Raw genomic sequence first — 22493 nt, 5'->3', positions numbered from 1 at the left:
GTGAGAGGCTATGGGACAATCAGACTGAACGACCCAAGTTGGTCCCGGTTCAGGCAAAGCTGCGCACCTACACCGATGAACTTATCCCAGTCGTTGGTATTGCGGATGTAAAGGTACTCCATGATGGTTCCACCAAGTTACCTCTGTGGATTGTTGCCGGTGATGGACCAACACTACTCGGAAGAAGGTGGATGGAGAAGATCCATTGGAGTTGGGAAGATTTCACCCCTCCAGCGATCGACGTCCTCCGCGCTCGGAGGCAAAGCAATCCCTCACCTGAGGGTGGACCCGGCACCAGAGAGCAGACCAGCACAGCACCCGAGGCACAGACCGCTCGGAGATGATCCAGCTGAGACGACCTGAATGCATCTTCCTGGCTCCAGTGGCAGGACTCCGGAGGAAGAAAATCGGATCCAAGGGCAACTTCCCAGCTTCAGTGGCAGAACCTGGGAAGAAGAGGATCACCGCAGTCGACATCGTGGATGGAGGAAAGATGGCGCCCGAACCACGAGGTGAGACGCTGAAGAAAAAGATGGCGGCGACCAGACCACGAGGGGCAGCGCTGATGGAGCAACACGTGACACCAAACGGAGAAGAGGATTGGGGTAAAGATAGCAAGGCTCCCTTAAAGGAGTCCTGCAACCCACCACACTTAACAGGGACAGTTCCACATTCTCAATCAATATGAGAGCAACTGTGAGTTAGATGTAAAATGTGCAATTGATGATCAGAGCTGTGTACATGCAATAAGCAAAGAAAAGTCGCGCGATTGCGATCGGAGCTACAGGTTATTTACCATGAGTAATGAAACGTTGTGCGATGTAGGATTTCAACTGCATAGTGTCAATGCAGCGGGCAAACACCCATCGGGAGCACACAGGTCCAGCAAGCTACCCAATGTAGTAGCCTGCGTCCCTGGGACCAGAGTTATGCACCACGGAGTGGCCACAAGCAGCCAATACAGACAAGCTGCAGAGCAAGCGATCTTAGGATGGCAACGGCACCAGTATCGATACCCTGCCCCTGATCGGCTCCACCTCTCAGGCACCCGATGGCACCAATGGCCACGAGCCTGAAAGAGCAAACCCCAGACCCTATCGCCACCAAAACTACACCCGGGAACGAAGGGTCACCCGCAACTGTTTTCCCAAATGGGATCGGGACCAGCCAGGATCCCAAACCAAATAACGCCCAGGCAAGCGAGTCAGCAGTTCCCTGTGCACGGCCAGATGACTGCCCCTCAGGGAGCAGCAGCGACCTGGGGCACAAGGAGAGGACAGGGAGGTTACAGGCATCTGTGAACCTGCCCGACGCTAGGAGCAATGGCAAAGGCCCCGAGAGCAGGCAACTTGAGCCAATTGGGTTCCCACTGCCAGCACTGGGCACTGCCACCAGACTACCTGGACACCACCCAGCAGTTCTGGAACTAGTTTGTCCTCACACACCGGTGCTGAAACCAGTACTGAGTCCAAGTACATATCAAGTATGTACCTCACCAGTCAAATATACTTGCCTCACAACTGTACCACAACTGTAATGATGTAAACACAATTTTTTTTTCTGGACTTGAATGTATATGAATGTAATGAGCCACTGGCATAATCTATATGTGGGGGGGGGGAGGGGGGGAGAGAATGGAGTGGTCATGGACGCACAAACAGAAACCACCAACACCACCTACTCACCCAAGATGAAAACAACCTGCCAAGGGTCAGCCAGATAGAGCTAAGCCCAGAGCACAGTCAATGCATGAAGATGATTTGCACTAAAGGCTTGGGGGAGAGTGATGTCATGTATCCTACATGGTTACTGCTTGTACTATTACAAGGAGTGCCACCAAACGGCAGACTTGTAGGTTACCTGTACAGGTGTACCAGGCCTAGTATAAAAGACAGGCCACCAAGTGTGATCTCACTCTGGAGTTATTAATAAAGCACTAAGGTCACTACAGTTCAAGTGCTGTAGTCATTATCAGAGCATCTAAAGACATAACAATTATGTCTCTATTACAGCTCTATAATTTTTGCACTTTGCAGCAATTGCCCACATATTGGTTCCTCTATCTCGCTCTGACTGTTTGGGGGTCTGTAGTACACTCCCCAGCTCCCAGTAATGTGATCTCCCCTTGCTTGTTCTTCAATTCAACCCATAGGAACTCGTTTGATGACCCCTCAAACATATCATCCCTTCTCACAGTAATTGTTTCTTTAATTAATACTGCGACCCCCTCCTCCTTTTTAACCCCTTCTCTATCCCGTCTGAAAACACTAATCAGGAATGTTGAGCTGCCATACCTGTCCTTCTTTCAGCCATGTCTCAGTAATAGCTATAATATCCCAAGTGTCAAACTGTGCTCTCAGCTCATCTGTATATTCCATATATTCCTTGCATTGAAGTATATACCATTTAGTTGTGTCAAACTTCATTGTCTCCAAATCTGACTCTGCGCAACACTGGGGTACTGGTGGGTACAGGTCTGTCACAGTATAACACTGGGGTACAGTACTGATGGGTACAGGTCTGTCACTGTATAACACTGGGGTACAGTACTGGTGGGTACAGGTCTGTTACTGTATAACACTGGGGTACAGTACTGGTGGGTACAGGTCTGTCACTGTATAACACTGGGGTACAGTACTGGTGGGTACAGGTCTGTCACTGTATAACACTGGGGTACAGTACTGGTGGGTACAGATCTGTCACTGTATAACACTGGGGTACAGTACTGGTGGGCACAGGTCTGTCACTGTATAACACTGGGGTACAGTACTGCTGGGTATAGGTCTGTGACTGTATAACACTGGGGTACAGTACTGGTGGGTACAGGTCTGTCACTGTATAACATAGAACCATAAACATATAAATTTACAGCGCAGAAGGAAGCCATCTCGGCCCATCGTGTCCGCACCGGCCGACAAAGAGCCGCACGGCCCTCGGTCAGCAGCCCTGAAGGTTACATATAAACCTATGAACAATGAACAATGGCGGAAAGGTAAAGAGCACCCGGGTCAACCAGTCCGCCTCACACATCTGCAACACCCCTTACACTGAAACATTCTACACTGCACCCCAACCGGAGCCATGTGATCACCTGGGAAAGGCAAAAACCAGTTAAAAACCCAGGACAATAGGGAATAAAATCTGGGAAAATTCCTCTCCGACCCATCCAGGCTATCAAAACTACTCCAGGAGATCACCCTGGCCATATTCGATTCCCTGCAGTACTTACCATTATATCTGCACTGACCAATAAAAGGTCATCCAGTCTAATCCCAATTACCAGCTCTAAGTCTGTAACCCTGCAGGTTACTGCACTTTAAGTGCCCATCCAACCATCTCTTAAAAGTGTTGAGGGTTTCTGCATCCACCACTCTTCCAGGCAGCGAGTTCCAGACCCCCACAACCCTCTGTGTAAACCCCCCCCCCCTCAAATCCCCTCTAAACCTTCCACCAACCACCTTAAAACTATGCTTCCTCGTAATAGCCCCCTCCACCAATGGAAATAGACCCTTACTATCCACTATGTTCAGGCCCTTCAATATTTTGTACATCTCAATGAGGTCTCCTCTCAACCTCCTCTGTTCCAATGAGAACAAACCCAGCCTATTCAATCTGTCCTCATAACGAAGATTCTCCATTCCAGGCAACATCCTAGTAAATCTCCTCTGCACCCTCTCTAGTGCAATCACGTCCTTCCTATAATACGGTGACCAGAACTACACGCAGTACTCCAGCTGCGGCCTAACCAAAGTATTATACAATTTAAGCATAACCTCCCTGCTCTTATATTTTATGCCTCGGTCAATAAAGGCAAGCATTCCATATGCCTTCTTAACCACCTTATCCACCTGCCCTGCTACTTTCAGGGATCTGTGGACAAGCACTCCAAAGTCCCTTTGTTCCTCTACAATATTAAGTGGCCTACCGCTTAATGTGTATACCCTTTCCTTATTAGCCCTCCCCAAAGTGCATTACCTCACACTTCTCTGAATTAAATTCCATTTGCCACTGCTCTGTCCACCTGACCAGTAGAGTGATATCCTCCTGCAGTCCTGGGGAACAGCTGTGCTGGGCTGCCTGACTAGCGTGTTGTTAATGGACCTGTTTGTAGTGGGCAGCGCTCCCTGTGATTGCCTTGGAGACTGGCTCAGATAATGAGAAATGCAGCTATTTTTCTTGGAAAAAGAACCCATTTTTTTCTAGTTAATTAGGTTCTGATTTGGTCTTCACAGCTGCTTTGATTTCCTTTCTTGCCAATTGGCTCCTTAAACGCAGAACCTCGCTGAACACGGAAAGCTAACATACTTTCTCTCGATTGACTGAACATCGTCAAGTAGATTTTGAACGCTTCAGTCACAGGTACAGAATGTCAAAATGGGACTGGCTTTCACTATTTCCAATGTGACTGTCGGAGAGGCAGGTACGGAGAGGTCCGTGTCTTCAGGAGGTTCACTCGGTTGATTCCTGGAATGAAGGGGTTGTTTTATGAAGAAAGGTTGAGCAGGTTGGGTCTCTACTCACTGAAGTTCAGAAGAATGAGAGGTGATCTTATTGAAATGTACAAGATATTGAAGGGGCTCGACAAGGTAGATGCTGAGAGGATGTTTCCTCTCGTGGGGGAATCTAGAACTAGGGGGCAAAGTTTCAGAATAAGGGATCAATCGTCCATTTAGAACTGAGATGAGGAGGAATTTCTTCTCTCAGAGGGTCATAAATCTGTGGAATTCTCTGCCCCAGAGAGCTGTGGAGGCTGGGTCATTGAATTGATTACATTTAAGGTGGAGATAGACAGATTTTTGAGCAATAAGGGAGTCAAGGGATATGGGGAGCGGGCAGGGAAGTGGAGCTGAGGCCAAGATCAGATCAGCCATCATCATCATCATGTGCAGTCCCTCGGAATTGAGGAAAACTTGCTTCCACTCCTGAAGTGAGTTCTTAGGTGACTGAACAGTCCAATACGAGAACCACAGACTCTGTCACAGGTAGGACAGACAGTGGTTGAGGGAAGGGGTGGGTGGGACAGGTTTGCCGCATGCTCCTTCTGTTGTCTGCGTTTGATTTCTGCACGCTCTCAGCGACGAGACTCGAGGTGCTCAGCGCCCTCTCGGATGCACCTCTTCCACTTCGGGCAGTCTTTGGCCAGGGACTCCCAGGTGTCAATGGGGATGTTGCACTTTATCAAGGAGGCTTTGAGGGTGTCCTTATAGCGATTCCGCTGCCCACCTTTGGCTTGTTTGCCATGTAGGAGTGCCGAGTAGAGCACTTGCTTTGGGAGTCTCGTGTCTGACATGCGAACTATGTGGCCTCCCCAGTGGAGCTGGTCGAGTGTGGTCAGTGCTTCGATGCTGGGGATGTTGGCCTGGTCGAGGACACTAACGTTGGTGCGTCTGTCCTCCCAGGGGATTTGCAGGATCTTGCGGAGACATCGTTGGTGATATTTCTCCACCAACTTGAGGTGTCTACTGTGCATGGTCCATGTCTCTGAGCCATACAGGAGGGCGGGTATTACTACAGCCCTGTAGACCATGAGCTTGGTGGCAGTTTTGAGGGCCTGGCCTTCAAACACTCTTTTCCTCAGACGGCCGAAGGCTGCACTGGCGCACTGGAGGCCGTGTTGAATCTCGTCCTCGATGTCTGCTCTTGTTGATAGGAGGCTCCCGAGATATGGGAGGTGGTCCACGGTGTCCAGGGTCGCGCTTTGGACCTTGATGTCTGGGGGACAGCGCTGTGTGGTGAGGACAGGCTGGTGGAGGACCTTTGTCTTACAGATGTTTAGCGTAACCATGATCTTATTGAATGGCGGAACAGGCTCAAGGGGCCGAATGGCCAACTCCTGCTCCTATTTCTTATGTTATGTTCAGACAATGTCCGCACTTTCCAGGACGGATATCACTCATGACCAAGAATCCTGGCCCAGTGTCCGCCTCCCCCGGTTACCGAGGCCAGATTGTGCTGCCAACTGAGCGGCGGACAACATCTCGAGTGCCTTCTCCTTCCGAGGTAGAGTAACCTGCTGTGAATTTCACATTTCATGATACGTGATCTTTTTCAAATGTCTTTATTCATTCCTGGGATGTGGGCATCGCTGGCAAGGCGGCATTTATTGCCCGTCCCTAATTGCCCCTGGAGAAGGTGGTGGTGAGCCGCCTTCTTGAACCGCTGCAGTCCGTGTGGTGAAGGTGCTCCCACAGTGCTGTTAGGGAGGGAGTTCCAGGATTGTGACCCAGCGACGATGAAGGAACGGCCGATATATTTCCCAGTCAGGATGGTGTGTGACTGGGAGGGGAACGTGGAGGTGGTGGTGTTCCCATGCCCATGACCTTCTAAGGGGTAGAGGTCAGAGGTTTGGGAAGCATTGTCGAAGAAGCCTTGCCGAGTTCTTTAACACGGAGAATGAGCAAACTGTTGAGTTGATAGTTTAACACTAGCGTTGAAATAATTCCGATTGGAAGATCTAGGTGCAGTGTTACCCATCGGGAAGGGGGGGTCCATTTCACCTCGAGGAGTCCTGGGGGAGTTGGGGGATATTTTGCTTTCTCATACCCCAACTGCTTCTTTGAATCATTCTCCTGTAATGGTCTGTTAACCATTACTCCTCGATTTCTCTTCTCTTCTCTCCTGCTCTGTCCAACTTTGCTCAAGTCCTGCACATTGGCCCTGTGCCCTGCACCCGGGCTGCACAGCAAGAGAGGGGATTCTCTGGACCCTGAAAGTTTTTAAGGACAACTTGGCAGACGGACTTTAGCCGGGAACCAAGGATTATTTTTAATTAATTTGAGACTTTGCCTTTTCCACTGGCAAAATATACCAGAAAGTAATCCCAATATTTCCAGCACTGGCCCTTCAATTCAAACTGGTCCCCAATAAGTGACCCAAAGCAGAAATCCAAACCCAACTCATAGAATGTCACAGCAACAGGAGGAGGCCATTGGGCCCATGGAGCCTGTGCCGGCTCTGTGACAGAGCGATCCCATCAATCCCACTCCCCTGCCCTTTCCCCACAGCCCGGCTAATGTTTCCCCATCAAGTATTTATCCAATTCCCGGTTTGAAAGTTACTATTGAATCTGCTCCCACCGCCCTTTCAAGCAGCGCGTTCCCGATCACAACAACTCGCTGCGTAAAAACATTCTCCCCATCTCCCCCTCTGGTTCCATCGCCGATTATCGTCAATCTGTGTCCCTCTGGTTACCGGCCCTCCTGCCACGTCTCTCCTTATTTACTCGATCAAAACATCTCGTGATTTTGAACCCCTCGATTAAATCTCCCCTTAACCTTCTCTGCTCCGAGGAGAACAATCCCAGCTTCTCCAGTCTCCCCATGTAACTGAAGTCCCTCATCCCGGGGACCATTCTGGTCAATCTCCTCATCACCCTCTCCAAGGCCTTCACATCCTTCCTAAAGTGTGGGGCCCAGAATTGGCCACAATCCTCCAGCTGGGGCCGAACCCGTGTTTTATAAAGTTTTTAAAGAGAGACCCACCTCCTGCTCCCTCGACCCTATTCCCACCTCCTGCTGCCTTGACCCTATTCCCACCTCCTGCTGCCTTGACCCTATTCCCACTAAACTGCTGACCACCCAACTTCCCTTCCTGGCTGCCATGTTAGCCGACATTGTTAACGTTCTCTCTCCTCAGGTACTGTCCCCCTCCCCCTCAAATCTGCCGTCATCACCCCTCTCCTCAAAAAAATAACCCTTCTCTGTCCTTGCAACCATTCCATTTCCTACCTCCCTTTCCTCTCCTGCATTGTCGCTTCCTGCATCCGTGTCCATCTTTTCCACAGCTCTATGTTTCAATCCCTCCCGTCAGGTTCCCACCCCTGCCCCAGGACTGAAACAACCCTCATCAAAGCCACAAATGACATCCTTTGTGACTGTGACAAAGGCAAACTGTCCCTCCTTGTCCTCCTGGACCTGTCTGCAGCCTTTGACACGGTTGATCACTCCATCCTCCTCCAACGCCTCTCCACCATGGTCCAGCTGGGTGGGACTGCACTCGCCTGGTTCCATTCTTATCCCTCTTATCGTAGCCAGAGAATCACCTGCAACGGTTTCTCTTCCCGCCCCCGCATCGTTACCTCTGGTGTCCCCCAAGGATCTATCCTTGGCCCCTCCTATTTCTCATTTACATGCTGCCCCTCGGCGACATCATCGGAAAACACAGGGTCAGTTTCCACATGTACGCTGACGACACCCAGCTCTACCTCACCCCCACTTCTCCCGACCCCTCCTCGGTCTCTAAATTGTCAGACTGCTTGTCCCACATCCAGTTCTGGTTGAGCAGAAATTTTCTCCAATTGAATATTGGAAGACCGAAGCCATTGTTTTCGGTCCCCGTCACAAACTCCATTCCTCAGCCACTGACTCCATCCCTCTCCCCAACTTCTGTCTGAGGCTGAACCAGACTGTTCACAACCTTGGTGTCATATTTGACCCTGAAATGAGCTTTCGACTCCATACACACTCCATTACTAAGACCGCATAATCCCACCTCCGTACCATCGCCCGTCTCTGCTCATCTGCTGCTGAAGCCCTCATCCATGCTGTTGTTAACTTTAGACTGAATTATTCCAACGCACTCCTGGCTGGCCTGGCCTCGCACTTTGCACCCTCCATAAACTTAAGGTCATCCGAAACTCTGCTGTCTGTATCCAAGTCCCGCTCACCCACCCCCCTGTGCTCACTGTCCCATGTCCTAACTCGCACCAAGTCCCGCACACCCATCACCCCCTGTGCCAACTCGCACCAAGTCCCGCACACCCATCACCCTCTGTGCTCACTGCCCCGTGTCCTAACTCGCAGCCAGTCCCGCTCACCATCACCCCCTGTGCTCACTGACCTACATTGGCTCCCGGTCCAGCAATGTCTCGATTTTATAATTCTCATCCAGGTTTTCAAATCCATCCATGACCTCGCCCCTCCCTATCTCTGTAACCTCCTCCAGCCTATAACTCCGAGATCTCTGCGCTCCTTCAATTCTGGCCTCTTGCCCATCCCCCGATTTCCATCGCTCCACCATTGGTGGCCGTGCCTTCAGCTGCCTGGGCCCCAAGCTGTGTAACTCCCTCCCTAAACCTCTCCGCCTTTAAGGCACTCCTTGCTTTTGTACTTCATGCCTCTACTTATACAGCCAAGGACCTCGTAAGCCTTTTTAACAGCTCACTCAATTTGCCCTGCCTCCTTCTAAGATTTGTGCATATCCACCCCCAGGTCTCTGTGTCCCTGCACCCCCGCCATCCCCTTCAAAATTGTAGCATTTAGTTTATGTTGCTTATTCTCATCCTTCCTGATACGTCCTTACTACACAGTATAAATGCACACGAGGCCCATGCTTGAGAGAAGGTCAGTCTGTGACCTGTCCTTTATTCCTTAGCACTCAAGTGATGAAGGTGGGTGGAGCGTCCCCTTTTATACCTGAAGGTCCAGGTTAGGAGTGTCTCCCACCTAGTGGTCAGTGTTCTCACGGTGTACAACTTAGGTCAGTTTATACATGGGTTACAATGCTGGTTGAATACATGACATCACCTCCCCCCCAAAGTCTTATTGGGATCACAGGTTGAGTCTCTCTGGTGGTTTACGCTCCCTTGTAGAGCGCCTGAGTTGGGGCTCCGGTTGTTGGGCGCTGGCCTGAGTGCCTGCTGTTTGTGGTGCCTCAGGCCTGAATGGACTGCCCACAGTGACCGGGCTCTCCTCCCTTTGGTTCCGGTGTTCGGTCACCTGTGGTGGAGTGAACTCTACATCGTGTTCTTCTTCTGCTTCTTCTATGGGGTTGCTGAACCTCCTTTTTGTTTGATCCACATGTTTGCGGCAGATTTGTCCATTGGTAAGTTTAACTACCAAAACCCTATTCCCCTCTTTGGCAACCACAGTGCCTGCGAACCATTTGGGCCCTGCAGCGTAGTTGAGGACAAAAACAGGATCATTTACATCAATACATCGCGCCCTCGCATTCCTGTCATGGTAGTCGCATTGTGACTGACGCCTGCTCTCGACAATTTCTTTCATGGTGGGGTGTATAAGGGATAATCGGGTTTTGAGCGTCCTTTTCATTAATAGCTCTGCGGGTGGAACCCCTGTGAGCGAGTGTGGTCGGGATCTATAGGCCAACAGGAGGCGTGATAAGCGGCTTTGTAGGGAACCCCCTTGGATTCTGAGCATCCCCTGTTTGATTATCTGCACTGCTCGTTCTGCCTGGCCGTTTGAGGCCGGCTTGAACGGTGCCGTTCTAACATGGTTGATTCCATTGCCTGCCATGAAGTCCTGGAATTCAGTGCTTGTGAAGCACGGGCCATTGTTGCTGACCAAGATGTCCGGTAGACCGTGGGCGGTGAACATTGCCCGTAGACTTTCTACCATGGCAGATGATGTGCTTGAATTTAAAATGTCACACTCGATCCATTTGGAGTAGGCGTCTACTACAACCAAAAACATTTTCCCCATGAAAGAACCTGCGTAGTCCACATGGATGTGTGACCAAGGCTTGGCGGGCCATGGCCAGGGGCTAAGGGGGGCTTCCCTGGGCGCATGGCCCAGCTGGGCACATGTGTTGCACCTGCGAACACAAAGTTCCAGATCTGCGTCTATCCCTGGCCACCAAACGTGTGACCTGGCAATTGCCTTCATCATGACAATGCCCGGGTGCTCATTGTGAAGTTCTCTGATAAACACCTCTCTGCCCATCTGGGGCATGACTACTCGGTTTCCCCACAGTAGGCAATCAGCCTGAATCGAGAGTTCATCCTTGCGCCTGTGAAATTATTTAAATTTCTCAGGGCATGCCCTGTACGTGGCTGCCCAGTCCCCATTCAGGACACATTTCTTGACTAGAGACAATAGCGGGTCTCTATTTGTCCAGACTTTAATCTGACGGGCTGTCACGGGTGAGCCTTCGCTTCCGAAAGCTTCAACAGCCATGACCATCTCAGCACCATGCTCGGTAGCCCCCTCAGTGGTGGCTAGTAGGAGCCTGCTGAGTGCATCGGCGCAGTTTTCGGTGCCCAGTCTGTGCCGAATTGTGTAGTCATAGGCAGCTAACGTGAGTGCCCACCTCTGTATGCGGGCCGATGCGTTTGCATTTATGGCCTTGTTGTCGGCCAAAAGGGACGTTAGAGGTTTGTGATCTGTCTCCAGCTCAAATTTCCTGCCAAACAGGTATTGGTGCATTTTCTTTACAGCATATACACATGCGAGCGCCTCCTTTTCTACCATCCCGTAGCCCCTTTCTGCCTGGGACAGACTCCTGGAGGCATAAGCTACCGGCTGTAACTGACCCTTGGCATTGACATGGTGCAACACACACCCGACACCATAGGATGACGCATCGCACGTTAACACAAGTTTCTTACATGGGTCATATAGCGTTAACAGATTGTTGGAACATAACAAATTGCGTGCTCTATTAAAAGCCCTTTCCTGGCTGTCCCCCCAGACCCATTCGCGACCTTTGCGTAGGAGCACGTGTAGCGACTCTAGCAGCGTGCTCAATTTGGGAAGAAAGTTACCAAAATAGTTCAGGAGCCCCAGGAATGAACGCAGCTCCGTCGTGTTACGGGGTCTGGGTCTCTCTGGATCGCTTCCGTCTTGGATGCAGTAGGGCTGATCCCGTCTGCTGCTACCCTCATCCCCAGGAATTCTACCTCTGGAGCTAGGAAGACGCACTTTGCCTTTTTCAGTCGCAGCCCTACCCGGTCCAGTCTGCGTAGCACCTCCTCCAGGTTGTGGAGGTGTTCTTCATATCGTAACCCATAATAAGGATGTCGTCCTGAAAAACCACCGTCCCTGGAATTGACTTGAGGCTTTCCATATTTCGTTGGAAGATCGCGGCGGCCGAGCGAATCCCGAACGGACATCTGTTATACTCAAACAACCCCTTGTGTGTAGTGATGGTGGTCAGCTTCTTCGACTCACTCACCAGCTCCTGGGTCATGTAAGCTGAGGTCAGGTCCAATTTTGAAAAAAGTTTGCCACCGGATAGGGTCGCAAAGAGGTCCTCCGCTCTCGGTAGCGGGTACTGGTCTTGGAGTGACATTCGATTGATGGTGGCCTTGTAATCGCCACATATCCTGACCGACCCATCCGCCTTGAACACCGGCACAATCGGGCTCGCCCAGTCACTGAATTCGACTGGCAAGATGATGCCTTCCCTCAATAGGCGGTCCAATTCGCCTTCTATCTTTTCCCACATCACGTACGGCACCGCTCTGGCCTTGTGGTGTACTGGTCTGGCGTCCGGGTTTATGTGAATCACTACCTTGGCCCCCATGAAAGTGCCAATGCCGGGTTGAAATAATGAGTCAAATTTGTCCAGGACCTGTGAGCATGATACTCGCTCCAGAGGAAATTGCATTGACATCGCCCCATTTCCAGTTCATGACAGCAAACCAACTCCTCCCCAGTAGTGCGGGACCGTCCCTTGGGACAATCCAGAGTGGCAACCTGTTCTCCGAATCTTTGTGGGTCATGACTACCGTGGCGCTGCCTAGCTTGTGTAAGTCTGTAGCTGTGCATCAATCAGCGATAATTTTGGCCTCCTGGCCTTGGATGCCCACAACTTTTCGAACTGTTTGATACCCATCAGGGACTGGCTGGCCCCCGTGTCTAGCTCCATTGATACTGGGATACCATTGAGGAGCACTTTCATCATTATCAGTGGCGTCCTGGTGTATGAACTGTATACGTGCTCCACATGAACTCGCTGAACTTCAGCTTTCGGCGATTTCCCCCAGTGTCCATTTCTGCAATTTCTGCAGGTATTTTGCTCATCTCTGCAAACTCCGGCTGAGTGCGTGCCTCCACGCCTCCAGCATGAGTTGCGGTTTGAAACAAAAGGTCCCTTGCCAGTCGATCGTCCCTGACTGCCCCTGTTATTGTTCTTGAGTGCACCATTAACAGGTGTTGATGGCCGCATTGTCCCTTGCAATGGCGTGAATCGCTGTTCAGCTTACCATTGTCTCTGTCGAACTCCCCCTCTGGGTTCGACTACATGTTGGGGCATGCCTGACTGCCCTTGTCTGCCTGGAGAACTGTGTGCTGCTTTAACAATGTTGAATCTCTGTCCCAACCATTCCTTAACACAGTACCTCTCGTCTGTTCTGCTAGTGGCCATGCTCGCGTGGTTTAAATCCCAGTTTCTTGTCGCCATTGATACGTCCTTACTACACAGTATAAATGCACACGAGGCCCATGCTTGAGAGAAGGTCAGTCTGTGACCTGTCCTTTATTCCTTAGCACTCAAGTGATGAAGGTGGGTGGAGCTTCCCCTTTTATACCTGAAGGTCCAGGTTAGGAGTGTCTCCCACCTAGTGGTCAGTGTTCTCACGGTGTACAACTTAGGTCAGTTTATACATGGGTTACAATGCTAGTTGAATACATGACACTTCCTACTTGTTGTGTATGGAGAAAGAGTCAGACTGAACACTGTGAGCTCAAAGTAAAGTGTGACCGTAGTCTTTTATTGCAAGTCTCCAGAGTGCCTCTCCAACCTGTGAAGCCTCCTTAAATACCTGTGCTCCCAAGGGATTATGGGATCCCTTGGGACTCCAGTGGATGAGCCCTCTGGTGGCTGTACAGAGTAAATACAAGTCCACATATATAGCACTACCGAAATGAATCATTTAACACTTCTCTACATTAAACTTCGTCTGCCATGTGCCTGCCCATTTCACCAGTCTGTCCATGTCCTCCTGAAGTCTGTTACTATCCTCCTCACTGTTTACAACATTTCTGTGTTTTGTCTCAACTGCAACCTTTGAAATTGTGCCCTGTATACCCAAGACCAGGCCATTAATATACATCAGAAAGAGCAATGGTGCCGACAACGAGCTCTGGCAGACAGCACTGTATACCTCCCTCCGTCTGAAAAACAACTGTTCTCCACCACTCCCTGCCCCTCAGCCACTGTCCCTTTGATCCTACGAGCGGCTATTATGTGATACGTTGTCAAATGCCATTTGAAAATCCATAAGCACAACATCAAGCACACAGCCATCATCCACCATCTCCGTTACTTCATCAAGGGACTTATTAATCAATTAGTCAAACATAATTTGCCACTAATAAATCTATGCTAGCTTTCATTTATTAACCCACAATTAATTTTGTCCTGGATTAACATCTCTCAAAGTTTCCCACCCACCGTTACGCTGAGCGGCCCGGAGCCGCTGGCTTTACCCCCTCCCGGGGTTTGGACAAGGGTGCAACATTTGCAATCCTCCAGCCCTCTGGCACCAGCGTTGTATCGAAGGAGGATTGGAAGATCGTAGCCAGCACCTTGGCCATTTCTACCCTGACTTCCCTCAGTGACCCCAGTGACACCCTCAGTGACCCCAGTGACACCCTCAGTGACCCCCTCAGTGACCCCAGTGACACCCTCAGTGACCCCCTCAGCGACCCCAGTGACACCCTCAGTGACCCCAGTAACTCCCTCAGTGACCCCAGTAACTCCCTCAGTGACCCCCTCAGCGACCACCTCAGCGACCCCAGTAACTCCCTCAGTGACCCCAGTAACTCCCTCAGTGACCCCCTCAGTGACCCCCTCAGCGACCACCTCAGCGACCCCAGTGACACCCTCAGTGACCCCAGTAACTCCCTCAGTGACACCCTCACCCCCAACAGGTACATTGGTGGCAAATATTGTTTAATGAAGGGAAATCTGAAGTACAGTCTGTAGTAGATTTGGGAATTAGAACAGAACATGGCAAGATACCAAACCATAAAATTCTGAATGGAGCGATGACACAGAGCAATCTGGGGAGGGGGGGTGGTGTGGGGAAGATGCTCCGATCTCGGGGCACTTTACACCGATACGGAAAAAGCCATAAACTGGTCAGCTTCTGGAATTTATACGTACAGCTAGTGAACGGGATCGATTAACAGGCAGGGATATTGAGTGGCCAAGAGTGAGAGAGACAGATCGAGCGAGCGATCGTGATGGAGAGAGAGATTGAATGAAATTGACAGAGGGAAAGAGAGTGCAAGTCAGTGTGACAGAGAGAGAGAGATCGAGTGAGAGAGTGAGACAGTGAGGGAGGGTGATTGAATGAGTAAGAGTGACATCACGGGAGGGAGGGAGAGAGGAAAACAGGAATAAGAGATTCAAACATTGGACACAGACACGTTCCCAGATCTGGGAGTGTTTGATGGGACAGTGTAGAGGGAGCTTTACTCTGTATCTAACCCCCTGTACCTGCCCTGGGAGTGTTTGATGGGGCAGTGTAGAGGGAGCTTTACTCTGTATCTAACCCCCTGTACCTGTCCTGGGAGTGTTTGATGGGACAGTGTAGAGGGAGCTTTACTCTGTATCTAACCCGTGCTGTACCTGCCCTGGGAGTGTTTGATGGGACAGTGTAGAGGGAGCTTTACTCTGTATCTAACCCGTGCTGTACCTGCCCTGGGAGTGTTTGATGGGACAGTGTACAGGGAGCTTTACTCTGTATCTAACCCGTGCTGTACCTGCCCTGGGAGTTTTGATGGTACAGTGTAGAGGGAGCTTTACTCTGTATCTAACCCATGCTGTACCTGCCCTGGGAGTGTTTGATGGGACAGTGTAGAGGGAGCTTTACTCTGTATCTAACCCGTGCTGTACCTGCCCTGGGAGTGTTTGATGGGACAGTGTAGAGGGAGCTTTACTCTGTATCTAACCCCGTGCTGTACTTGGCCTGGGAGTGTTTGATGGGACAGTGTAGAAGGAGCTTTACTCTGTATCTAACCCCGTGCTGTACCTGCCCTGGGAGTGTTTGATGGGACAGTGTAGAGGGAGCTTTACTCTGTATCTAACCCGTGCTGTACCTGCCCTGGGAGTGTTTGATGGGACAGTGTAGAGGGAGCTTTACTCTGTATCTAACCCGTGCTGTACCTGCCCTGGGGATGTTTGATGGGACAGTGTAGAGGGAGCTTTACTCTGTATCTAACCCCGTGCTGTACCTGCCCTGGGAGTGTTTGATGGGACAGTGTAGAGGGAGCTTTACTCTGTATCTAACCCGTGCTGTACCCGCCCTGTGACACCATAGGATGAAGCCATTCGGCCCATCGTGCCTCTGCTAGCTCTTTCGAAGATCGATCCAATTAGTTCTCACTATCCTTTCCCCGGCAAATCTTTGCTGTTCAAGTATTTATCCAATTCCCGGTTTGAAAGTTACTATTGAATCTGCTCCCACCGCCCTTTCAGGCAGCGTGTTCCTGATCACAACAACTCGCTGCGTAAAAAGATTCTCCTCACCTCCCCCTCGGGTTTTTTTACCAATTACCTTAAATCCGTGTCCTCTGATTACTGACCTTCCCATCAGTGGAAACCGTTTCTCCTTAGTTACTCTGTCAAAACTCTTCATGATTTTGAACACCTCTAGCAAATCTCCCCTTAACCTTCGCTGCTCCAAGGAGAACAACCACAGCTTCTCCAGTCTCTCCCGTCACTGAACCCTCTCACAGGATTACACAGGATATACGGCACAGACACAGGCCATTCAGCCCAACCAGTCCATGCCGGCGTTTATGCTCCACTCGAGCCTCCTCCCGTCTTTCCTCATCTAAATCTATCGGCATAACCCTCTATTCCCTTCTCCCTCATTGGTTTGTCCAGCCTCCCCTTAAATACATCGATACTATTCGCCTCAACCCCTCCCTGTGACAGCGAGACCCACATTCTCACCACTCTCTGGGTAAAGAGGTTTCTCCTGAATTCCCCATTGGGTTTCCTGGTGACTATCTTATATTGGTGGCCTCTAGTTATGCTCTTCCCCACAAGTGGAAACACTCTCTCTGTATCCACTCGATCAAAACCTTTCATCATTTTAAAGACCTCTATTAAGTCACCCCTCAGCCTTTTATCAAGAGAAAAGAGACCCAGCCTGTTCATCATTTCCTGATATGTATACCCTCGCATTTCTGGTATATTCCTTGTAAATCTTCTCTGCTCCCTCTCCAGTGCCTCCATATCCTTTTTATGGTGACCAGAACTGTACGCAGTGCTCCACGTGCGGTCTGACCAAGGTTCAATACAGGTTTAGCATAACTTCCCGACTTTTCAATTCTATCCCTCTAGAAATAAACCCTAGTGCTTGGTTTGCTTTTTATGGCCTTGCTAACCCGTGTCACAACGTTTAGTGATTTGTGTATTTGTATCCGAGATCCCTTTGTTCCTCTACCCCACCCAGACTCACACCCTCCCAGTAATAAGTTGTTTTTCTATTTATTTGCTCACAGGATGTGGGCGTCGCTGGCAAGGCCGGCATTTATTGCCCATCCCTAATTGCCACCTTGAACCGCTGCAGTCCGTGTGGTGAAGGTGCTCCCACAGTGCTGACTTTCTCGAGTGGGTTTGGTACAACGGAGTGTCTCGCTGGGCCATTTCAGAGGGCAGTTAAATTTATTTAATTAACTGAATTTAAATTCCCCAGCTCCTCATCGGCGAAAATACAGTCGCAAGAGAAAGAAACGGGACTAACTTGGATTCCACATCTCGATTGTGTCCGTGTCCCCCGTCCCCCATTGTTAAATGCCCTCTGTGAGGTTCCCCATCTATGCTCACACTCCGAGAACGTTCAGAGGGTGGGTAGTGGCTGGAGGACTGAATTCCTGCCCTCCGCTCCCCCCCCCCACCCCCCCCCACCAGCGAGAACCAGCTCCCTCGGGGGAGAGAGCGGGAGGGGGGCCCAGGAGAAAAGCAGCAGGGTTTACCTTACCTTTCACACACGCGCACGGTCCAGGCAGCTATAATCCACGAGGAGATACTAAAGACCAGGAGCACGGTCCCTGGGCAAATGGTCATGAGAGTCTTCATTACAAAGCGAGTGTTGAAGTTTATCTTGTTGAGCGCACCAATGCTTCGAGACGAGGCGTCTGTAAATAGTTTACTGTGGAGCAACATCACCCTGGCGATGAGATAGAGTCTGAGGAACATAGGGATGGAGAGAATAATGTCCACATCCGCGTTGGCGATCGACGTCGTGTAGCTGAAGGCTAGACGTGCGGTCCATGTGAAGACGTATTGCCCAGGGATTGGGTGGATCGCACACACCAGCAGCTCCAAACAGATGAAAAATATGCGTGCGTACGTCATGGCTATTCTCCAATCATCGGCTCCATTGTCAACCATGAAGAGCTGGAAGTCAAGAAACAGACGGCAGGATTAGGGCTGAGGAAGTCAAAGGAACAGGAGGAGGCCAGTCAGCCCCTCGAGTTTATCCCACCATTCAATTAGACCATGGCAGATCTGTATCCTAACTCCATCTCCCTGCCTTGGTTCTGTAACCCTTAATACTCTAACCCAACAAATACCCATCAATCTCAGTTCCGAAAGCTCCAATTGACCCCCAGCCTCCACAGCTTTTTGGGGGAGAAAGTTCCCGATTCCCACTGCCCTTTGTGTGAAGAAGTGCTCCCTGACATCACCCTGAACGGCCTGGCTCTAATTTTAAGGTCCTGCCCCTTGTTCTGGACTCCCCCCACCCGAGGGAATAGTTTTTCTCGCTCTACCCCATCAACTCCTTTAAACACCTCGATCAGATCGCAAAAATGAAAAGGTCTGTGATCGGGTGGGGAGCAGGAGTGATTGAATGAATAAATGATTATCATAGACCGCTTCCATATGAACATAAGAATTAGGAGCAGGAGTCGGCCATTCGGCCCCTCGAGCCTGCTCCGTCATTCAATGAGATCACGGCTGATCTTCGACCTCAACTCCACTTTCCCGCCCGATCCCCGTATCCCTCGAGTCCCCAAGATTCCAAAAATCTATCGCTCTCTGTCTTCAACATACCCAACGACTGAGCCTCCTCAGTCCTCTGGGGTAGAGAATTCCCTTTTCTCGGTCTCTCTACTTGCTGAAAAACTGTTACATCTCTGACATTTTCCAGTTCTGATGGAAGATCGTTGACCTGAACCGCTAACGGTGCATCTTCCTCTCTCTCTCCGCAGCTGCTGCCTGACCCACTGAGCATTTCCACCCTCGCGGTTTCTATTTCACATTTCCAGTTTTGCTTTTTAGTCTTTCCTCATCATTTCTCTTTCAGGTTTCAACCCGATAGGATTTTAAAAAAAAAGTTGCTTGGTACTGTTAAAGAAAGAAAGACTTGCATTTATATAGCGCCTTTCACGACCACCGGACGTCTCAAAGTGCTTTACAACCAATCAAGTACTTTTGGAGTGTAGTCACTGTTGTAATGTGGGAAACACGGCAGCCAATTTGCGCACAGCAAGCTCCCACAAGCAGCAATGTGATAATGACCGGATAATCTGTTTTTGTTATGTTAACTGATGGATTATTATTGGCCAAGACACCGGGGATAACTCCCCTGCTGTTGTTTGAAATAGCGCCATGGGATCTTCTACGTCCACCTGAGAGAGCAGACGGGACCTCGGTTTTAAAGTCTCATCCGAAAGGCGACACCTCCGACAGTGCAGCACTCCCTCAGTCCTGCCCCGCCGACAGTGCGGCGCTCCCTCAGTACTGACCCTCCGACAGTGCGGCACTCCCTCAGTACTGACCCTCCGACAGTGCGGCACTCCCTCAGTACTGCCCCTCCGACAGTGCGGCGCTCCCTCAGTACTGCCCCTCCGACAGTGCGGCGCTCCCTCAGCACTGCCCCTCCGACAGTGCGGCGCTCCCTCAGTACTGCCCCTCCGACAGTGCGGCGCTCCCTCAGTACTGCCCCTCAGACAGTGCGGCGCTCCCTCAGCACTGCACTGGGAGTGTCAGCCTGGATTTTTGTGCTCAACTCCCTGGAGTGGGACTTGGACCCACGACCTTCCGACTCAGAGGCGAGGGTGCTGCCCCCTGAGCCACGGCTGACACTCTTGGGGAGAAGCTGGGATCAATCAGCGACAGGGAACTCCAGCGATTCGAGGTCCCGTATCACAACCAACGCACAGAAGTGGCTTGTGAATTGAGAGAGGGCGGGACCTGCAGATCTGAATTTCAGAAGCAAAGTAATAAATCAATACGCTTTCACTCCTATTGTGAGAAATCGCTGAACCGAGCTAAAAACTCAAAAGCATTGTGCTCAAAAAACAAGCAACGTTCTCAATTATTTATGGTAGTGAGCAGCCTGGTCACTGAATGCAGGAGAGTGTTAACTGTCTGACACTGCTCTTACAATGCCGATAGTTTAATTGTTGCATCCAGAGCCTCCTAGACTATCACATTTCCCCACCGCCATGCTCCCCCAGACCCCCGGCCTTCGCCACCACCCCTCGGCCCCTCGCCCGTATAATGCAGCTTCTGTCTCAGTCTCCGAGGGCCGACACTGCAGTCAATCCAGAGAGCGAGAGATTTCACCGCAACACTACAGCACAATGGATAGGGCAGGCTGAAGGGATCATCTTTCACCCGTGTCAATCAATGCTGCAAAATCTTAATTTAAAAACAGAAGGTGTTGGGAAACACACAATGTTGCTCTCTCTGGAAGAGACAGCGCAGAGTTGATGTGCTGGGTGTAGGGTTGCCAAACCTCCAGGATTATCCTGCAGTCTCCAGGAATTAAAGCTTACACAGGATATACGGCCCAGAAACCGTCCATTCGACCCAACCAGTCCGTGCCGCCGTTTATGCTCCACTCGAGCCTCCTCCCGTCTTTCCTCATCTAACTCTATCGGCATAACCCTCTATTCCCTTCTCCCCCATATGCTTGGCCAGCCTCCCCTTAAATACATCGATACTATTCGCCTCAACCCCTCCCTGTGGCAGCGAGTTCCACATTCTCACCGCTCTCTGGGCAAAGAAGTTTCTCCTGAATTCCCCATTGGATTTCCTGGTGACTATCTTATATTGATGGCCTCTAGTTATGCTCTTCCCCACAAGTGGAAACACTCTCTCTGTATCCACTCGATCAAAACCTTTCATCATTGTAAAGGCCTCTATTAGGTCACCTCTCAGCCTTCTTTTTTCGAGAGAAAAGAGACCCAGCCTGTTCATCTCCAGGACACAATTGCATGCAACATCCGGGAGAAAAATGATCGCGTTAAATTTTTTAAAACTGAGTTTCGTCATTTTCTTTGACACACTTTCGTTATTTGTAAAAACACACATTGGAGATGGGGGGAAACTTGCGACTTGACCTACTCAAGATTCAACCAATCGGTACCAAGACTCCGTTCTCTTTCCAATTGGCAGTGGGGAGGAGAGGAGCCGCGAGGATGGAGGTGTTGGACGGCCAATGGCGGGATAGAAACATAGAAACATAGAAAATAGGTGCAGGAGTAGGCCATTCAGCCCTTCTAGCCTGCACCACCATTCAATGAGTTCATGGCTGAACATGCAACTTCAGTACCCCATTCCTGCTTTCTCACCATAACCCTTGATCCCCCTAGTAGTAAGGACTTCATCTGAATATATTTAGTGAATTGGCCTCAACTACTTTCTGTGGTAGAGAATTCCACAGGTTCACCACTCTCTGGGTGAAGAAGTTTCTCCTCATCTCGGTCCTAAATGGCTTACCCCTTATCCTTAGACTGTGACCCCTGGTTCTGGACTTCCCCAACATTGGGAACATTCTTCCTGCATCCAACCTGTCTAAACCCGTCAGAATTTTAAACATTTCTATGAGGTCCTCTCTCATTCTTCTGAACTCTAGTGAATACAAGCCCAGTTGATCCAGTCTTTCTTGATAGGTCAGTCCCACCATCCCAGGAATCAACCTTCGCTGCACTCCCTCAATAGCAAGAATGTCCTTCCTCAAGTTAGGAGACCAAAACTGTACACAATACTCCAGGTGTGGCCTCACCAAGGCCCTGTACAACTGTAGCAACACCTCCCTGCCCCTGTACTCAAATCCCCTCGCTATGAAGGCCAACATGCCATTTGCTTTCTTAACCGCCTGCTGTACCTGCATGTACCATGACACCCAGGTCTCGTTGCACCTCTCCTTTTCCTAATCTGTCACCATTCAGATAATAGTCTGTCTCTCTGTTTACCACCAAAGTGGATAACCTCACATTTATCCACATTATACTTCATCTGCCATGCATTTGCCCACTCACCTAACCTATCCAAGTCGCTCTGCAGCCTCATAGCATCCTCCTCGCAGCTTACACTGCCACCCAACTTAGTTTCAGCCGCAAATTTGGAGATACTACATTTAATCCCCTCGTCTAAATCATTAATGTACAGTGTAAACAGCTGGGGCCCCAGCACAGAACCTTGCGGTACCCCACTAGTCACTGCCTGCCATTCTGAAAAGTACCCATTTACTCCTACTCTTTGCTTCCTGTCTGACAACCAGTTCTCAATCCACGTCAGCACACTACCCCCAATCCCATGTACTTTAACTTTGCACATTAATCTCTTGTGTGGGACCTTGTCGAAAGCCTTCTGAAAGTCCAAATATACCACATCAACTGTTATGGTGGGGGGCGGGGCGTTGGAAGTCACGTGATGAAACCTCACGGAATATGTCCAGACAGAGTTGGTAACCCAGGTTGTGTCGGAACCTCGCATCAGCACCTGGGAACGGTGAAGGTGAATCCCCTCCATCGGACTGAGCAAAGAAATAGGGGAAAGGG

General features: G+C 50.3%; 1 protein-coding gene across 1 annotated transcript in view; it reads right to left on the bottom strand.

Annotated features, from left to right (window-relative positions):
• kcnn1b (potassium intermediate/small conductance calcium-activated channel, subfamily N, member 1b) overlaps window positions 1–22493 on the bottom strand; it is an 85410-nt gene that overhangs the window by 31750 nt on the left and 31167 nt on the right. Inside the window, exon 3 of the mRNA XM_070859570.1 lies at window positions 17678–18096. Coding sequence (XP_070715671.1) covers window positions 17678–18096 — 419 coding nt within the window. The remainder of the gene's footprint in view (window positions 1–17677; window positions 18097–22493) is intronic.

Source organism: Pristiophorus japonicus, chromosome 18, assembly GCF_044704955.1.
Source record: "Pristiophorus japonicus isolate sPriJap1 chromosome 18, sPriJap1.hap1, whole genome shotgun sequence".
NCBI lineage: Eukaryota > Metazoa > Chordata > Chondrichthyes > Pristiophoridae > Pristiophorus > Pristiophorus japonicus.
The sequence above is the reverse complement of the archived record's forward strand: the minus strand, read 5'-3'. Positions and strand labels throughout refer to the sequence as shown.